The 19676-nt window shown below is 31.6% G+C and overlaps 3 protein-coding genes across 12 annotated transcripts; all 3 read left to right on the top strand.

Annotated features, from left to right (window-relative positions):
* Window positions 1–408: 408 nt before the first annotated feature.
* LOC145008651 (cytochrome P450 CYP72A219-like) lies at window positions 409–7529 on the top strand. Its single transcript, XM_078967244.1, has 5 exons — window positions 409–732; window positions 5392–5615; window positions 5701–5945; window positions 6217–6601; window positions 6766–7529. The coding sequence occupies exons 1-5, from the start codon at window positions 459–461 to the stop codon at window positions 7189–7191; spliced, it is 1554 nt and encodes a 517-aa protein (XP_078823370.1). The 5' UTR covers window positions 409–458; the 3' UTR covers window positions 7192–7529.
* Window positions 7530–7995: 466 nt separating this feature from the next.
* LOC145008650 (cytochrome P450 CYP72A219-like) lies at window positions 7996–16646 on the top strand. 9 transcript variants are annotated; one of them, XM_078967238.1, is made up of 7 exons: window positions 11788–12121; window positions 12215–12285; window positions 12399–12893; window positions 14953–15170; window positions 15259–15503; window positions 15592–15976; window positions 16060–16646. In XM_078967238.1, the coding sequence occupies exons 4-7, from the start codon at window positions 14973–14975 to the stop codon at window positions 16483–16485; spliced, it is 1254 nt and encodes a 417-aa protein (XP_078823364.1). In that variant the 5' UTR covers window positions 11788–12121; window positions 12215–12285; window positions 12399–12893; window positions 14953–14972; the 3' UTR covers window positions 16486–16646. The 9 variants fall into 9 exon arrangements, with proteins under 9 accessions (XP_078823362.1, XP_078823363.1, XP_078823369.1 ...); XM_078967239.1 differs by having other exon boundaries at window positions 12376–12893; XM_078967236.1 differs by lacking the exons at window positions 11788–12121; window positions 12215–12285; window positions 12399–12893 and adding exons at window positions 7996–8214; window positions 8821–9068.
* Window positions 16647–17022: 376 nt separating this feature from the next.
* Window positions 17023–18706, top strand: LOC145013222 (secretion-regulating guanine nucleotide exchange factor). Of its 2 annotated transcripts, XM_078972031.1 has the most exons (3): window positions 17023–17293; window positions 17429–18067; window positions 18122–18706. In XM_078972031.1, exons 2-3 carry the CDS (start codon window positions 17431–17433, stop codon window positions 18529–18531), a joined length of 1047 nt encoding a protein of 348 aa, XP_078828157.1. In that variant the 5' UTR covers window positions 17023–17293; window positions 17429–17430; the 3' UTR covers window positions 18532–18706. The 2 variants fall into 2 exon arrangements, with proteins under 2 accessions (XP_078828157.1, XP_078828156.1); XM_078972030.1 differs by having other exon boundaries at window positions 17024–17293; window positions 17429–18706.
* The last annotated feature ends 970 nt before the right edge of the window (window positions 18707–19676 follow it).

Below are 19676 nucleotides of genomic sequence, written 5' to 3'. Positions count from 1 at the left end.
TGTTCTAGATCTATTTCGATTTGATTTTATGGTGGTGTTGTGTTTGGCTTATGGTTTTTAGACTTAGGGTACTTTTGATATATATATATATATATATATATATATATATATATATATATATATATATATATATATATATATATATATATATTGATAGCTTTTTTTTTTCTTTTCTGTAGTAAGATTTTAACTTTTAGTTTTGAGAAAAAGCTCAAATTAAAGAAAAAGTTTCTTTTGTTAATAAGAATTTTTAACTTTTATGTTGTGGTGAAGATTGGGGCATTAGTGAAAAACAAGCAAAACCTATTGGGACACAACTACAATCACCCAAACACTAAGGTAGTGAAGTGAATATATATCCATCTATAAGTATCGTCATTCTCCATTATCATCTCAAACACCAAAACACCTTAACAATCTTCGTTGACCAAACGCCGCCAACTAGATCTGTTTTCCAAATGGAGGTTACCGGAGTGTGCTGTGTTGTGGGAGTAGTAGTAACGTTGGTGTTTTATGTATTGAGATTTTTAAATTGGGTATGGTTCAAACCAAAGAAGATAGAAAAGTTTTTAAGAGATCAAGGTCTTAAGGGTAGCTCATATAAGTTCTTGTTTGGAGATTTAAAGGAGATGGTGCAGTTGACAACTCAAGCAACATCTAAACCTATTGCCCTATCCGATGATATAGTTCCTCGTGTCTTACCTTTTGTCCATAAATCTGTCCTTACTCATGGTACGTACGTATACTTTTCTTATATATTATGTTACTGTGTGAGTGTTTTTTTCTTAAATTAGTATAATTTATAATCTGGTTATTGTTTGTAGACGTACATGAGGTTTCTTGGAAAATGTAATGACATTGAATTTGAGTGACAAACTGACAAAGCAAGTATTGTTATACTCCGTATATGTTTACCGGTTATCGGTTAATGTAATAAATCTCGAAAGTATAATCGGTTTGGATGTAGTTCCAGTGAAGAAAAATAAATTTTGTCATAATTAATTTATCCTCATATTTCATATTTTATCTTTTATCTATTTAATTATTGACATGTGTAACCCACTACTTCTTATTTTTTATCCTATCTTTAATTTGACTTTTGCATGTCATGATCAAGTAAGAATACTTGGTAGGAGGGCCACTAAACTGTTTCACTAGTTAATGAACTCTCTAAAAAGGACTTTAAAATTGTCAAAAAAAAAAAAAAGAAAAAAAAAAAAAAGAAACAAGAACGACGCACCTTCACCTATATCAAATTACGTATTTGTTTTCATATGTTGCTAGCATCCATATAAGAAGGCTTTTTCATTAAACTTCTTATCTAACATAAGCCCCCACTCCAAAAATAGAAAATCTTAAGTTACCTTTACTATTAAAAAAGTTTTTTCACAAAATTTATTTATGGATCTCATACAAATTATTTTTTTGTTGAAAAAAATCTTAAAAAACTCATATTATAATTATTATACTAATTACTATCATTAATTATAAGACACTCTATGATAGAGTCACTCAAATTTTAATCTCACAACTCAAACTAAATGTTTTTCAAAGTGCTTCTTAATTAGCAAACACTTCTCAGTAACTTTTTCATCATTTGATGGATATCATAGGTTTTCAACCAATTGTTAAAATACAATTTATACAAATGAAAATAAAATTTAAAACAAAATTAATTGGTGTCTTTAATAAACAAATTGAAAAACTCTTTTACGATATAGTTAAAACGATTTTGATTTTGATTTTGATTTTTTGATTTTGATTTTATTTGAAGGGGTGGGGTTAATTGGGGGTCAACTTAAGGTTTTCTATGAAAAACTCCAACAAAAAGTTTACCATGAATGCTATTAGCGTAGAATAACTTAAAATATAGACAAAATTGCAAGAATGGTCCCTGTGATATATCTAAAATTGCTACTTTGGGTCAAATAGGTTTGGACTAGCAGCAATAGTCCAAAAGTTTTCATTTTGCTGCGGTTTTGATCCAAAACAGTCTAAAATTTTTAAAAATGACGGATTTGCCATTTTCCATTTGTTTTTTGCTTTTCTTTTTATTATTTAATTATTCGATAAATAAAAAAAAATAAAAAATAAATCAAATAAAATAAAATCTCTCTCTCTCTCTCTCTCTCTCCTCTCTCCTCTCTCTCTCTCTCTCTCTCTCTCTCTCTCTCTCTCATCACCATCTTCGATCAGTGGCACCATTCCACATCCATTAAACACAAATGTTGGTGACTTTTGCACCACCTCGCTCCTTCTCCAATACGTCGCCCACCACCGGTGGTAATCAACACAACATCGCTAGAAAAATCGAGCATTGAGAATGGAGATGAAGCTCAAAGAAGAAGGAAACAGAGAGTATCAACAGATCGAGGAAGGGCAAAAAAAAAGAAGCGGTGACAAAGATTGACTTCCAGCATCGATGTAAGGTGTTACCCAGATCTGTTCGTCGTGAGATTTTCTTCTGAAACCCTAAACGACGTCTAAAACCCTAGAAACTAGAAGGGTGGCGATTGAAACCCTAATTTGTGAAGATCCTCGAATCACCTCTCTATAACAACAACTTATGAAGAATCAGAATAGATCAGGTAGAGGAGGAATAATGTTTGGAGGAGGCGCTTACGAACGATGTGATGGTAAGTGAAGGGATAGGTGTTTGCTGGTGCTACACGACCGAAAGGGAGGCAGAGAGGGGTTGCATAGGTGGTGGTCGACAACTTTCTTTCTTCGCCGATGAACTGAACGATAGTATCAAATTAGAAATCAGACCCCTCCCCCTTCGATTCTCAGAATCCATTTGACAAACACAGTCACCCAAAGTGGTACCCTCTTTCTCCTGCTTCTATACTTGATGATAGCTCTCATTTTTCTACTTTCTGAATCAATGGCAACCCCTTATTTTTTTTATTTTTTTTTTTTATTTTTTTTTTTTATTTTTTGCATTTCTAGTTGTTAGGGATGGTGGTAATGGAAGGATAAGGAAGGTCTTGGGTGATTGAAGGTGACATTGGGTGGTGTAGGGTTATGAGTGTGTTTGTGTATGGTTTTATGAGTGTATTTCTTTTGTTTTTGTGTATGGTTTTTGTTTTTAGGATGTTTTTTAGATGGATATGAAGTGGTAGAAATAATTTAGGTGGAGATGGAGCTGACATACGGTGGTGGTGGCAGGCTATTGTGGTGGCAAACGATGGTCAGCCGGTGGCAGTGTTGGAAGATGTTCTTGAGTTTATTAAGATGTTCTTGAGTGTTCTTAAGATTATGAAGATGTTCTTGATAGATAAACCCAAATGGAGAGAGAGAGAGAGAGAGAGAGAGAGAGAGAGAGAGAGAGAGAGAGAGAGAGATCTTATTTTATTTATTTTTTATTTTTTAGTTATCAAATAATTAAATAACAAAAAGAAAAGCAAAAAACAAATAGAAAAGGGCAAATCCATCATTTCTAGAATTTTTAGATTGTTTTGGATCAAAACCGCAACAAAATGAAAACTTTTGGACTATTGCTGCTAGTCCAAACCTGTTTGACCCAAAGTAGCAATTTTGGATATACCACAGGGACCATTCTTGCAATTTTGTCTAAAATATAATATTATATATCATTACTTGTTTGGTTATTTAATATAAAAAATTTCAAAAACAAATGATTGTACAGTTTTCATTGGAAGTCAACAAAGATTTTTTATTGATATTATTGTCATGTGGCCAATCATTAGAAAAAAAATAATTAAAATTGGACAATCATTAAAAAAATTGTAAATATTATTAAAAGTAAAACAACAATCAAGTAGCCCAGTGGTATTTTATTTATTTATTTATTTATTTCGATTTCACGTCATCTTTTTATTTAGAAGCAATTTTGTGTTTTTTTTCATCGGAAGTAACAATCTTAATCAAAAGTCAGTTATCAAGTAATAACGTCATTATTATTTTATTTTATTTTTTATTTAAGTTATTTAACATAATCTTTGTGTTTATTTTTATTTAAATTTTAATATGAATACATTTTTTTGACGTTTTATTTATCTTTATAATTTTATTTTTCAACGTTTTGTTCAAATACGTTACTTAATATTATTTATTTATCGGGATATAAAGTTGCCTAAACAAAAAAGGTTTTAAAAAATCTAAATATTTATTCAATTAAAAACTAGATTTTTTTAAAGATTTCTACAAGTATCCATTTGGTCGGAATAAAATTGAATTTTTAAAAAATATAACGATTATATATCCGAAATAGGATTTATAAAAATCCACATCATCGGAATCTATAAAATACCAGCTCATATTTATAAAAAAATTGGTTCAAGTTACACCATAAGACCCGTTAAGACCTATGACCAAGGTTTGGACTCCTGACAACTTTATCTAAAATATGTAAAAACATGCTTTAAATAACTATCTATTTATGTAATATCATTTCCTGTAGATAATATATTTATATAATATAATCCGCATTGAACTCATATTTAAATTGACATTTGGTATGTACTATACATTATAATTTGATGTTGATTAAGACATCGATAATGAAATCAACTTTAACTTTTTAAGAATCATAATTTTATTTCTACTATAACCCATAAAAATTAGTAAGAAAACATCTTAATTAGAAAACAAAATCATTGTGATCATGTATAAAGGCATAAGTTTCGAAAGGGAATATGAAGCCTAATTCGATGACTTAATGAAGTGGTGATATTATAAATCCTAATGTGATCGATATGTGCCCTTGTAGGATATAAAAACCGTAAGATCTTATAATCCATATCACAATTTCCTTGCTCTCATGTCCTCACCTGATAGTCTTCCTTTGGTTGCTATCTTCGAGTAAATTAATATCACAATTTCAACAACCATTCAATGTCACAAGTTTGTTTACTCGTTTTTTTGGATATGAGACTTCACATAAATTACTTTCTAGAAACTGAAATTCTAAGTTGCAAGGAGCCAATTATGATTTAACACAAAGGCTAGTTAGTCGTAGTGCATGAAAAGTTACAAGATCAATATATTGTGTTGGTTATTAACATCTTTTTTTATCAATATTTATACCCTTACATCATTATATAGAATGACAATGGGTTCGAAGAAAGTAAAACTAGAGTATTTAATTTGTTGTAATGGAGAGAATCAAAGAACGAATTTCAAATATTCTCCTTCAATTAAGCTTCAATAGAATATATACATGAACAAATCATCCAGCTAATTAGCTATAACTACCATAACTACCTGTACAAAGAAAATGACTAAAATGCCCTTGATGCTAACTATCTGCTTACAATCAACTAACAGACTTAGAAGGCTAACAGATTTTGTATTAACTAAAAGATTTTCCTTCTTCACATGTACTATTATTCGTATATTTAAAAAACAATTTTGGTGTTACTTGTACAGGTAAAATTTGTTTTACATGGATGGGAAACAAACCTTTAGTTTATGTAAGTGAACCTTCTATGATACCTGAGATATTAGCTAATTATAATAAATTTCAAAAGCAAAAGGGACCACGACATTCGCTAATAAAGTTGCTAGGGAAAGGATTATTCAGCACTGAGAACGATCAATGGGTTAAACATAGAAAAATCATCAATCCTGCATTCCATGTTGAGAAGCTCAAGGTTTCTGTTCTTCCCTTTTCTTTCTCCATAAAAGTCAACTCATGATTCTAAGAAATAAACTATATAGATTTATATTTCTTCGTAGAAAATGGTGCCAGCATTTTACATTAGCTGTAGTGAGATGATCCACAAGTGGGAAGAAATGCTGATGAAAGAAAGCTCATGTGAAGTGGATGTGTGGCCTCATCTTAAAACATTTGCTAGTGATGTAATTTCACGTACAGCATTTGGTAGTAGCTTTGAGGAAGGAAGAAAGATATTTGAACTTCAACGAGAACAGATTGAGTTGGTTTTAAAGGCTATTCAGTCGATTTATATTCCAGGATCAAGGTGATGATATTTCCATATAACAGTTTAAAACTTGTTCATCTTTTAGTCGCTAATTAAAAATATATTGTAAATACATATATCTTACCTTTATTTCTAATATATTGAGGAACTACATGTATGTATATATAATTGCCACTAATTAAGTGAAATTTTGTAAATTAATGAGTAATCATATCAAAAGTTTATATGATCATGTCATGGCAGTCATATTGGTTTTGTCATGCACGCATAAATTCATTATAGTTATTGAAAAACATTATTAATTCTGTAGATTTTTGCCAACAAAATCGAACAAGAGGATAAAGGAGACTTCTCAAGAAATGGAGGTCTTAATAAGAAGTATTATTGACAAGAGAGTAACCACCATGGAATCCGGAAAAATTGGAAATAATGACCTGTTAGGAATTCTTCTGGATTCCAATCACGAAGAAATTACAAGACATGGTAATCACGACTTTGGAATAAGCATAGAAGATATCATCGAAGAGTGCAAACTTTTTTACTTTGCAGGACAAGAGACCACAGCAGATCTGCTAGTGTGGACTATGATTCTCCTGAGTCAGCACACAAAATGGCAGGAACTTGCGAGAAATGAAGTTTTAAGCGTTTTTGGGGAGAAGAAACCACATATTGATGGATTTAGTAACTTAAAAACTGTAAGTTTTACTAAACCATATTTGCTTGAAGCATCTTTCTCAATGTTGGTGTTTAACGAATTCTTTTTGTTTGCACAAAAGAACGACAAGTTTATGTAGTCCTAGTCATATAGCTTTCCATATAATATAGTGTATTTATTAAGTGTTATGTTATGTGTTTGCAGATCAGCATGATATTCAATGAGGTCCTTAGACTATACCCACCAGCAATGGTATTAGGACGGATGGTACATGAAGAAATGAAATTAGGGAATATGACCTTACCTGCAGGAACCTACATTCAAGTGAACACATTGCTTTTACATACTGACCATGATATATGGGGTGAGGATGCAAAAGAGTTTAACCCCGAGAGATTTTCTGAAGGCGTGTCAAAGGCAACCAAGGGACAAACCTCATATATTCCGTTTGGAGGGGGGCCACGTATATGTATTGCACAAAATTTTGCTTTGATGGAAGCAAAAACTGCACTTGTTATGATTCTACAACGCTTCTCTTTTGAGTTGTCTCCATCGTACTCACATGCTCCACATTCTGTCATCACGTTACAACCTCAATTTGGTGCACATTTGATTCTACGTAAACTTTAGGCTCGCGTGTTTTGGTTTGTCTAAAAGTATGTTGCTCTAAATCCAATGTTTAATAAATTCAGTGTTTAAAAAACTGGTTTGAACCGGTCGGTTGAAACAGTTGGACCAGGAATCGGAAAAGTCAGTGGTTCAACTAATTGGTTTATGCCTATTTATAGACCAGAACAAACCAGAAGGTTTTTTTGTAAACACCGGTTGAACCGACTAAATTGGTTGAACCGGCTAGATTGGACCGGTTGAACTAGTTAAATTGAATAAAAACACATAGAAATAAAACATTTTGTATAACAAACGTTGGTGAGTTTTTCACTGTCTATTTAACTTTATCTTAAATTGAATGAACACACATGGTAAATTTTATGAAAATTTTTAATGTGTTTTTATTCATCTAAAATTATATTTTGTTTCAATATTATATATTATTATTATTTTTTTATGTATACCATTAAGGTAAAATGTATGGTTAATTATTTTTTAATGTATTTTGAGTGATCTACAGCTTGTTTTTATATCTTTTTTAATGTTTGAACTTGCTTGTGTACATGAAAATAAAAAAAAAACATATAAAAATTCTAGAAACCGGGTTGACTCACAAGTCGAACCGGTTAAACTGGAAACCGATCGCCATATCGGTTCAACTAAAAACCGATTTTTAAAATATTGTATAAATCTCTTTATGGTTGTGAAAAATTAACCAGACATTCTTAAATTAAAGGGACAATATATAACTACACCAAATTCAACTATTGATTTTGGTCCAATAAATCCTTAAAAGTCAACTTTTACCTATCATACAGAGGATCAACCCAATATTATACGGGTTATGAGGTTGAAGCTGCTTACCAGTTTTTATCTTTCTCCTCTTGTTACTTTTCGTCTTCCTCATCTTGTTACTCCGGTTGAAGAGTTCCAATGACCTCCCCAAACACTAAGAGGTGCTACTGTGAGAATCTAGCCATGGAAAGAACGTCATGGAGTTAGGATAACCTCGGTTGTCGATTTTGGAACTGTCGAAACTCATTGGTGAGCGTCTGATCCCTCTTCCATTTATTGTGATTGTATAGATTATGCAAGAAATTTTGGTAATTTTTGCTTGTTAAAACCCTAATTTCTTGATGTCTACTTGGTTATCAAACAAAGTACAAGAAATGTGACTATTTTGAGTGGAAGGACTCTTCCAATTGAGGATAATCTTTTCAAAATATTTGAAAGATTTACACAAATATTTTATAAATTAGGAATTTTCTAATTCCAGTCTGATTCTAATATTTTAATCGGGTTTTGTGAGGAATCGAAAACTGAAGCAATAGAGGAAATCTGGTTCGGTTCCAGTTATCTTGATACTTTCGCTCATCCCTCGTAAAAGTTTTAAAAATAGCTAGTATCATCATTTTCCTCTTTTCGAAAAGCATATGGACAATTATGAAATTTTGTCATTAAATAACAATTTGATACTACAATCAAAAGTCTAAGAACCATTATTGTGATTACTCTAACAAGAAGGGGGTAAAATGGAAATTTTCTCATCAATAAACGTTCCTTTCTCATCGCAATCGCCACAAGATTCTCGGGGCAACTCCCAACCCAAAAGATGGAGTTAAGTGCAGCGTCTTATACTAATATTGTCAGCGTGCTAATGACAGTGATAGTGATCTTACTCACATGGAGAATTTTGGATTCGTTGTGGTTCAAACCAAAGAAGATCGAGAAATTTCTAAGAGCTCAAGGCCTGAAAGGCAACTCCTACAGATTTATGTTCGGAGACTCGAAAGAGATAGCACAAATGACACGCGAAGCCAAATCTAAACCCATCCATCTCAAAGATGATATCGCGCCTCGGGTTTTGCCCTTTGTTCATAAATCAGTTGCTGATTATGGTAAGCACCCATGCCTCCTCTCTCTCTCTCTCTCTCTCTCTCTCTCTCTCTCTCTCTCTCATACACACAGAGACATACATATTATTAAATCTTTCGATTTTGATTTCTGATTCTATTGGATCATGTTTTCAAGTAGTGTTATACTGTTAGTGGGATTGTCGATCCATTTTCGAAGATATCAGTTGTAGTCATTGTTAGTGGGAAAGACAATCTAGCAGTCATATTAGACTACTTTTTGGCAAACGGTGGTTTATTTGATCAAAATCACCGATCCTATATTATTTTTAGTTATTTTACGTTATCATCCTTTATTTACGTATCGAAGAATGGGACATTGATTTGATTATTTATGGGTGGGTAGGTAGTTTAAAGGTAAATTAATAAATGGTGGAGCCTATTAAAACCCACGATCTATCGAGGATTAAGAAAACCTATATTTTATTTTATTATTATTATTTTTTTAGAAAGGGCAAGCTGGCATTAAAACGAAAACTAGCCAGAAAGGAGAAAAAAAATAAATAAAAGAGACAAAACAAAACATAGAAAACAGATTTTTGACTACAATCTAGAGTAGCATTCTAGAATAGGATCACAACATCATTCGACCCATCCGAGGGGATCCCCTTTTCACTTCCTCGCATTAATCCAGAATAGGGCCATGGATTGTACCTCGTAAGCCAGCACCGTATGCGATTTTACGCTTGAGGAGTGTGCCTTCAAGTTCCGATAGTTCCAGATTACCCATAAGAACACTAGCATAACTGCCTCATTGATGTCTGACAGCCTTTGGTGGCCCATCAGCAGTTTCCTACAGTTGAGAAGATCTCCAATCGATTGAAAATTGGAGTCCAACAACCACCACCAACTAGATACCCTCTGCCATACTTCTTTTACTATCCCACATTCAACAAAAAGATGGTTCTCGGTTTCTAGATTTTCATCACAAATCTTGCATGCGGTGGATGATGAGATGCCAAATTTTGCTAGATTAGCCAATGTTGGAAGCCTACCATGAATGATTCTCCAAGCGAGAATATTTACTTTTCCAGGGACTAACGAGTTCCACATCCACTTCGTATCAAAAAAGGGGAGAGTTGCCATATCAATACATTTTCTCAAGGATGCTACAGAGTATACCCCTGAAGGCTCCATATCCCAGCTCCACTTAACTGCTCCAGGAGCATCAACGAAAATGATCTACAAATGAGACAATGTCCCTTTCTAGGGCTTTAGAAATACTAGAAAACCTATATTTTATCTTGTTTCTTATTTTTATGAGAATTTAAAAATGTGTCGCATTAATAATATTTTAGTTTAGTTGTCATTGGTTGTTAATTTGGGTAGAAAGATAGGTAGAAAGAAAATATACAAGATGATATTTAATTTTCTGTTTTTATTAGATCAGTGGGTGTGATATACATTTTGGCCTGCTCCACATCATTTTCCTTTCATCTCACAATTAATAATATTTTAGTTTAGTTGTCATCGATTGCAATAATGATTTTTAATTCCAATTGAAAATTTCCAAGTATGTAATGTCCTTTTCTAAATGATTTTTGTTTTATTTAAAAAATGTTATTTTAAGTATTAAGCCATAGTATATATTTTTTGTTTAAGAAATGTCATTTATAAAATTAAAGAAAACATTTTTGTTTATTCAAAAAGCATATGAGTTATGGGTCGGGTTTAGATATTTGTTGATTCACTGAATAAGGGTATATGTTTGGTTATTCAAAAGCCTACAGAATATGGAGCGAGTTTAGATCAGATTTTGAAATTTGTTAAAAGAGTTTGGATTAAGGTCGATTCACTCTAAACCCGCTTCATTGTCAGGTCTACTTACTACACAATTGGGCAGTGTCGTGTTCACCGCACCACTGGAAATGACATGTCACCCACCATAGCGTGCAATTTGACGCCATTCCGGCCATAAGGTTGGCTAAAAAGACACCTTATTTTTGCTAATTAGACAACACAATCATTACTTCTTATTTGAAAAACATAGCAATAATTATATGATAATTTCTAGTTACATTTAAATAATGATTATATAATAATTATTTGATATTTTTGGTTTTTTAAATGATTATTTATTTATATTTAATTTATAAATGTTAAATAATACATATATTTTCTATAAATAATTACTTTTAATATATAAATATTAAGTACTACTTATATTTTTATATTGTCTAATAATTAAATATAAATAAATACATAAACACAAACATATGAGATAATATTCTTCAATAATCTTCAGTAGTTGTAAAAGGTGTTTCACAATAAAAGGCTTCAGTTGTTGTAAATGGTTATAAAAAACTAAAATTATATATATATATATATATATATATATATATATATATATATATATATAATTTTACGTAAATTTATAATTACTATAAATAATTATAAATATTTATAGTTACTTCAATAATCTTCTATAGTTGTAAAAATAGATATATTTTATAAAAAAAAAACTAAAAGGTAATACATATGTTTTTCTATAAATAATTACTTTCAATTTATAAATATTAAGCAATACATATATTATTATATTGTCTAATAATTAAATACAAATAAATACATAAACACAAAAATATGATACATAAATATTATTCTTCAATAATCTTCTATAGTTGTAAAAGGTGTTTCACGATTACAAGGTTTCAGTTGTCTATAAATTGTTATAAAAACTAAAATTATATATAAAAAACAGATATATTTTATAAAAAAATTTATTTAAACCAAATATGTTTTTATATAGTTAACCATTTTTTTATAAAACAAATATGTTAGCTGTTTTAAAAAGTAAATATGTTAGCTCATTTTACAAAACAAATATGTTAGACCATTTTTAAGCCCAACCCACCCTTCTATTAAATACTTTAAAACCCTAATCCTCTATTACACCCTCTTCTCGAGTGGAATGGAAGGAAATGAAAGTAAATCACAAGGGAAATGTGTTTTTGAGCTGTTTTAAGAGATGGAAAAGAAAGGGAAGCAAAATAGTCTTTTTCACAGACCCATTTTTGGGAGGGTAATGACTTGATAAGGTAAGATACTTTTTGAAATGTACACATTTAGTCCTTATTCTTTTTTTTTCTTGTAAAATAAACCCTTATACTTTATTTTTTGTAACAATGCAGTCCTTGTGACCGGCTATACACGGTATACCGGTCATATACAAATTTTCTTTTAGGGAAAATGACTTGATAGGGTAAGATACTTTTTGAAATATACACATTTAGTCCTTATTCTTTATTTTTGTAAAATAAACCCTTATACTTTATTAATATGTACATATTAGGTTATTTTCACCGAATTCTACAGGTTTTGCTGATGTGGAATCACAAGTGGCACTAAATAGCAATTAATTAGCTTAGTCACCGGAGGTGGATGATCCTCCAGCAACAAGAAAAGGGCGGCGACCATTCTCTTTCTCGTCTCTCTTCCTTCCCGTCGAACAACAACAGCCAAACACCCTTTACCTATTGTGTTTCTCCGATCTGTCTCTCTTTGCCTCCATCTTTGAGATATGTTGCCAGAAAAAGAAGAAAAAATCGACGAGGGGGCTACCAGAGCAGCTCTTCGCAGCCAACTATTGTCTCTACTTCCTCCTGTCTCCCCCTTCGACCTTGTTGTTTTTGCCATCATTCCTCTTTGCTACCAGTGATGTATAGGAACACACAAAGGAGTCGCCGGAGATCGGGGTTCTCCCTCTTTTTCATGATGAATAAAAGTTGGAAAAATCTCGTTGTGGATATGTGGATGCCACCTGGTATTTCATTTCAACAAAATAAAAGAAAGGGAAAATGACTTGATAGGGTAAGATACTTTTTGAAATGTACACATTTAGTCCTTATTGTTATTATTATTATTATTATTATTATTATTTTGTAAAATAAACTCTTCCACATCAGCAAAACCTGTAGAATCTGGTGAAAATGACCTAATGTGTACATAATAATAAAGTATAAGGGTTTATTTTACAAGAAAAAAAAATAAGGATTAAATGTGTACATTTCAAAAAGTATCTTACTCTATCAGGTCAGTATCCCTTTTTGGGAGGGTTTGGATGGGAAGGCCAAAAAAAAAAAAAAAACGGCTCAAATCCCTCCATTCCATTTCCCTCAAATATACTTCATTATTTATATTGCTCTTCCTTTTACACTCCTACCATCTCTTCCCACTCCTTCCATTCCCTTCCTTTAATTGAAAAACTCAAGAACAAGACGTTAGCCTCCCCAAAACACATATCAAAACTCTTTCCGACACTTGATCTTCATCGGCTGCATTCATCGAAATGTTGCCGGTCCGATCACCGACGTTGGACCACTCATCAAAATGTCGCTCATATGACAGAAACTATTCTTTTAGAGCCTCTCACTCTCGATCTGTCATCATCGTCTGCTCATAGGAGTGGCCTCATCAGACCACCGCCGTCGCTCATATGGTTTGATAACTATTAATCTATATTAGGATTTCATATAAAAGTATAGCAGTCTTTGATTTAGATGGTTAGTGATTGTATTAATATGTGGATTAAGACGTTTAAGTTATTTATTTATTTATTTTTATTATTATTATTATTTTTAATGGCAAATACAATATAATCTTAAATTACTCCTAAATCTACGTATGTTTCTGACGAGATTTAAACCCTCAACCTCAAGAAGGGAGGACAACAGCTGATACGATACCACTGGGTTAGAAGCCTTTTTGGTAGACGTTCAAGTTTCAATATAATTAAATTATTTTAAGATTTTATAAAAAAAAATGTTTCCAATGTTATTGATGTTAAAAACTACTAAAAATTGTATTAATACGAGAGGAGTGTTATGAATAGTTGCCAATAAATATGTTTTATGAAGCATAGTTCCTTATGCTAAAAGCTACAAAAACTATGTAGTGTACACATTTTAATGTTAGAAAATGTTTGACTTTTGAATTTGGATGTCCAAAGGGTGTCTCCCTTTTATTATTGTTATGTAAGAATATTATATATATATATATATATATATATATATATATATATAGAGTCAAGATCAAATAAGAAGGAAATTTTTGGTAGGAAGGTAAGAAGTTTTTTTTCTACATATTTTTTTTCACGAACAAACAAAATGAATCATTAGATGATTCATTTGTAAGATGATTCACAAGAAAAAAATCTCAAAAAAACATCTCGATGATTCATTTATACAATGATTTTGTTGTTATTCACTAAAATTATCATAAAAATGAATTTTTTCTTAATTTACTTAAAAATGAATCATAAAAATGTTTTTTTGGGAATTTTTTCTTGTGAATCATCTTACAAATGAATCATCTAGTGATTCATTTATTTTGTTCGTCAAAAAAATATGTAGAAAAAAAACTTTTTACCTTCCTACCAAAAAAAATTTCTTACCGAATCTATATATATATATATATATATATATATATATATATATATATATATATATATATATATATATATATATATATATATATATATATGATATTAAAATACTGCATCATTTTTGCTGTCTAAGGGATCAAAATTATAAATGAAAACCACCCAAAGCATCCAAACAATTGGGTTAGACGTTGTGCAGTTTACGCTATAAATGAAAGCCACCACAAATGTTACTATATCTAACCCTTTGAACAAGTTAAAGTGGTCACAATTAAAAAGATTTTTAAAGTTTACTGGATTTAGTGGAATATTAAATGTCAAAGTTTAATACAAATAATTTCATTAAAACAACTCAATCTTGACATTTTTATTCTATTTCGACTATTATAACATGCTATAGTAGGTCTTGGTCAACATAGAATATAAATGTAGGTAGATATATATAGTAAACAAATATACGAACTACATTATTATTCGCATTTTTTGTAGGTAAGATTTGTTTTACATGGATGGGACCCAGACCTACGGTGCAAGTGACCGAACCCGCCATGATAAAAGAGATATTAGCTGATTATTATAAATTTCAGAAGTCGAGAGGAAATCCATTATTTAGGAAGCTAATGAAAGGGCTAGTAGATGTTGAAGGTGATCAATGGATCAAACACAGAAAAATTATCAATCCTGCATTCAACATCGAGAAGCTCAAGGTTCATGCCTTTTGTCTTGTCTCCTCTAATTACCATTCTAAAACTATCTTACACTTTAAATAAAAAAATTATCTCTTTTCTTTTGTAGCAAATGATACCTGCCTTCTATACGAGTTGCGATGAAATGATAAACAAATGGAAAAACTTGCTTATAAAAGAAAGCTCATGTGAAGTTGATGTCTGCCCTTATATCGAAACAATGTCCAATGATGTAATTTCACGTACAGCTTTTGGTAGTAGTTTTGAAGAAGGAAGAAAAATATTTGAACTTCTACACGAAATGCTAGTGTTGATTGTAAAGTCTATACAGTCTGATATCTTTCCAGGATCAAGGTGAGCTTGAATGTTCTCAAACAATGAGTCTAATCATGTTCTAGAAATAAATTTATTACTTTTTCTGTTATTGGATACCATCTTATAGGTTTTTGCCAACAAAACGCAACAAAAGGATAAAAGAGATTGACAAAAAAGTCAAAGATTCGATAAAGGGTATTGTTAATAAACGACTTGTTGCAATGAAAGCAGGAGAAAATAGTAACGATGACCTTTTGGGAATTCTTTTGAGATCCAATCATGAAGAAATTAAGCAAGATGGAAATAAAAACTCAGGGCTAAGTATCGAAGAAATTATTGAGGAATGCAAGCTCTTTTATGTTGCTGGACAAGAAACCACTAGAAATTTACTGATTTGGACTATGGTTTTATTGGGTCAACACACGAATTGGCAAACTCGCGCTAGAGATGAAGTTTTACATCTTTTTAGGGACAAAAAACCGGATTTTGAGGGGTTAAGTCATCTAAAAGTGGTATGGATTTCACTATTTCACTATTTCCTTTCTTAATTATATCTAACATTGTTAGTTTATATACTAATTGTTGAGTGTAACAGGTTAACATGATTTTCAATGAAGTTTTAAGGCTATATCCATCCGTGTCCTTCTTAGGACGTATAATACATAAAGAAACCAAATTAGGAGACATAATGTTGCCAGCTGGAACTCTTCTTCATATAAATGTATTGCTTTTACACTATGATTATGAAATATGGGGTGATGATGTGAAGGAATTCAATCCTGAGAGATTTTCTGAAGGGGTATCAAAGGTGACAAAGGGACAAACATGTTATCTCCCATTTGGAGGAGGTCCACGTATATGTATTGGACAAAATTTTGCTATTTTGGAAGCAAAAATGGCGCTTGCTATGATTCTACAACACTTCTGTTTTGAGATCTCTCCATCATACTCACATGCCCCACATCTTTTGGGCACTCTTCAACCACAATTTGGTGTTCATTTGATTTTGAACAAACTTTAGGTTGTTTTGTATGAATGTTTTGATTTATGTTATATGGTTGTAGCTTTTTATATGATGTATGCTCGTAATGTCCGTGTTATATAAAAGAATCATGCCTCATGCCTGAATTGTTCTCTTTTCAAAATGGTTAAATGAAAGTAATAAAAATGTATTTTAATTTATTTGTTTAATATATCATTTTGTTTTAATCGAGTTATGTGAAACAATTGTTCAATGATAATTGGGTAGATTTTTCAAAGTAAAATTTTACAAGTACATTTTATCACAATAATATTAAATAATAAATATAAAAATGAAAGTACAATGTTATAATAGTTTATAAGTAGAGTTGTCAAAGTATGATGTCCGAAATAATTATAACAATACGTTATTAGAAAACAAAAAGACACTATAATTTGATGTCTGAATCCGAAAAAATTATAACAACATTTGGATAATTTCAAATTTGAACAAAAATATGATTTCGATTAAAAAGCAGGGACTAAATATGTCATTTACTGTTTCTTCTTTTGTTTCGATCGAGTATAGATCTGATCATCTGATAAACATGAATTTCCAGTTGTAGCTCTTCCCTTTTCTTTCCCCTAATGACAATGGCGCCGATTGTAAATCCCGACTTGAAACTCCTCGATTTGTTTTGTTTGGCCATTTTCTGGGAGTTTACGGCCTTCCATGCTTCACAAATCGGAGCGGAATTGAAACCACTGTCGCACTGACGCCCAACAACGCTGATTCACGGCCTTTGGCAGTTCCCCCGATTCTCCCATCCATTCCATCACTGAAAATCACATTTCGTGAATACATACAGGTACGTATATGCTTCGATATAAATACACATATAACAGTATTAAACTGATACAATCGTTAATCCAAATCTAACAACAACTAGTCTACATGTGTGAGGGTTTTAGTTTCGCTTATTGATATCACCATTTAATTACAGGTATGTATAATAAGGGTGGAAACAAATGGCAAAAGCGATTGACTAAATTCCGGAGCATTCCGTTGCCCTTATTGATTACTGTTATGGCTCTAATGTTCGTAATAGCTATTCTCGGAATCGATAAAAAGAAACCAACTTCTCAATCGGCGGTAACAAATCAAAAAAGGAGTAATTTAGATGGATCCAGGGTTCAATTTGATCCAACTGTAGAATTCTTGAATAATACCGAAGTGATTTGGCAAATACCCGATTCCCCAAAATCGGTTCTGTTTTTGGCTCATGGGTGTAACGGCAGGGCTTCCAATTTTTGGGATAAATCTCCAAACTGTAATCATTGTGTTGGTTTGCCAGAAGAAAGGCTTATTGTTCTTGAAGCTCTTGCTCGAAAGTTTGCAGTTCTTACAGTTTCAAGTAAAGGCAAATGCTGGTCATTAATGAAGGAACCATTAGTTGTTAAAAGAATCATCAAATGGTGGGTTGAAAAACAAAATCTTGAAAACTTGCCTCTTGTAGCTTTAGGGGCATCATCAGGTGGCTATTTTGTTTCAATGCTAGCAACCAAGATGAAGTTTAGTAGTATTGCACTTATGATTGCAGAAGGGGTATATGATCGAATTGATATTACAAACCACTACCCACCTATGATTGCAGAAGGGGTATATGATCGAATTGATATTACAAACCACTACCCACCTACCATTTTTGTCCACATGCCTAAAGATAATGCTAGGAAGACGATGATTGATGTAAACCTTGAAGTTTTAAGGAGGGAAGGGGTCGATGTTGCTGAAATTGAGTGTATGGAGTTGCCATTAACGCCATCTTTTCTTGCTGAGAGAGTCCCTGGGCTAGACTTAAAGATTTCTGTAGAGCTGTTTGATTTGTTTAAGGAGAGGGGATTTGTTAATAAAGATGGTTACTTGATAAATGATGGGCGGGTGATACCTTGGAAAGACGCCATGAGTAAGAGCAAGATCCGTTTGCCTAATGAGCTTTTGGTGAATTACATTCAGGAAGAATTGAATCTTGCATTTGCATATCATGAAATGACTAGCTTGAAGTCTGAGCAAATCTTTGATTGGTTTGAAGCTCATTTGAGATGATCATTATTAACCTTTTAGGGAAGATTGTTGTATGTGAAACCTTGACAAGTTGTGAAATTCTAATCACATTTCATGTTATGCCACTTTTCACGTTTTCTCATATGTGTGTACTTTATTTAACATTTAGGTCCATTTGGTGGTAGTATATCTACATAAACCGATTCACTAACGACTATTGGTTGAACCAATTAAAATGGACATGTGTAAGGTTCCATTGTACCCATTTGTTCATCCACTGTAATCTGTGTCACTAAGTGTGTAGATATGGTGATTATCGTGGTTTATTCATCTTTTATATATATATATATGATTAAGGTCGTGTTGGTTTGATATCTATCCATATGATTGTTTTTAAACAATTAAACTGAAAATGAATACCACCACTCCTGAAGAATATGTAAATATACTTTCATGTTTATAATAATAACCGGTTAAGAGATTGTTAGTAATTTCTAATTTATGATACAATATATTAGTAATTAATATTCTATTAAGTGAGCATTGTATACATGATAACGTACAAATGACTATTTAATGGGATTGAAATAATATCATCATTAGAGTTTAATGAGAGACTTCAAACCTTTGGGTATAAATAGTCGATGACCCAACATGAAAAGGCACATAATTAAACATATTATGTACAATCATGGTTTTAAAAATCGTTTGAGGCGCACACACACACCATATACAAAGTAAAATTAAGCAAAAATAATGACAATTATGTCAATTTACATTATTTTATTCAAATTCATTTGATATGTTTGCAAATATGGGATTGGATTCTAATTTCATTTCTTGCCAACCAAAGATTGCATTTCAATTCATAACAGATTTCAATTCCTTCATAAACATTTTGCGAACCAACACCTGGTCTGATATGGGTTTATCATATATAGTAATGGCAACCACAATCGAACAACCATTGTCTTTGCATAAGACTTAGTTTTCTCATGGACTTTCTACAAGATCTCTTGTAGGCTTTGTAAAAAAATTCTTTGTGACAAACAAAAAAAAATGACACGGCACATGGACGATTAATAAGGTTTGCTCTAAAAATAGAAGATGATTGGAAAAATAATTATTTTACATTGGTTAAAATGAAACCATGTGGACTGAAACAACAATAAAAATATTTTTTTTGG

Source organism: Lactuca saligna, chromosome 8, assembly GCF_052625555.1.
Source record: "Lactuca saligna cultivar CGN05327 chromosome 8, ASM5262555v1, whole genome shotgun sequence".
NCBI lineage: Eukaryota > Viridiplantae > Streptophyta > Magnoliopsida > Asterales > Asteraceae > Lactuca > Lactuca saligna.
Note: the sequence above shows the minus strand (reverse complement) of the source record. Positions and strands in the feature narration are given on the sequence as shown.

Excerpts from the sequence above, each read along its gene's own strand:
- LOC145008651 (XM_078967244.1), top strand. The coding sequence starts at position 459 with ATGGAGGTTACCGGAGTGTGCTGTGTTGTGGGAGTAGTAGTAACGTTG. Across the intron at positions 5,616-5,700 it reads TCCATGTTGAGAAGCTCAAG|AAAATGGTGCCAGCATTTTA; the intron begins GTTTCTGTTCTT and ends ATTTCTTCGTAG. Across the intron at positions 5,946-6,216 it reads ATTTATATTCCAGGATCAAG|ATTTTTGCCAACAAAATCGA; the intron begins GTGATGATATTT and ends TTAATTCTGTAG.
- LOC145008650 (XM_078967235.1), top strand. The coding sequence starts at position 8,783 with ATGGAGTTAAGTGCAGCGTCTTATACTAATATTGTCAGCGTGCTAATG. Across the intron at positions 9,069-14,952 it reads TAAATCAGTTGCTGATTATG|GTAAGATTTGTTTTACATGG; the intron begins GTAAGCACCCAT and ends CATTTTTTGTAG. Across the intron at positions 15,504-15,591 it reads GATATCTTTCCAGGATCAAG|GTTTTTGCCAACAAAACGCA; the intron begins GTGAGCTTGAAT and ends ACCATCTTATAG.
- LOC145013222 (XM_078972030.1), top strand. The coding sequence starts at position 17,431 with ATGTATAATAAGGGTGGAAACAAATGGCAAAAGCGATTGACTAAATTC.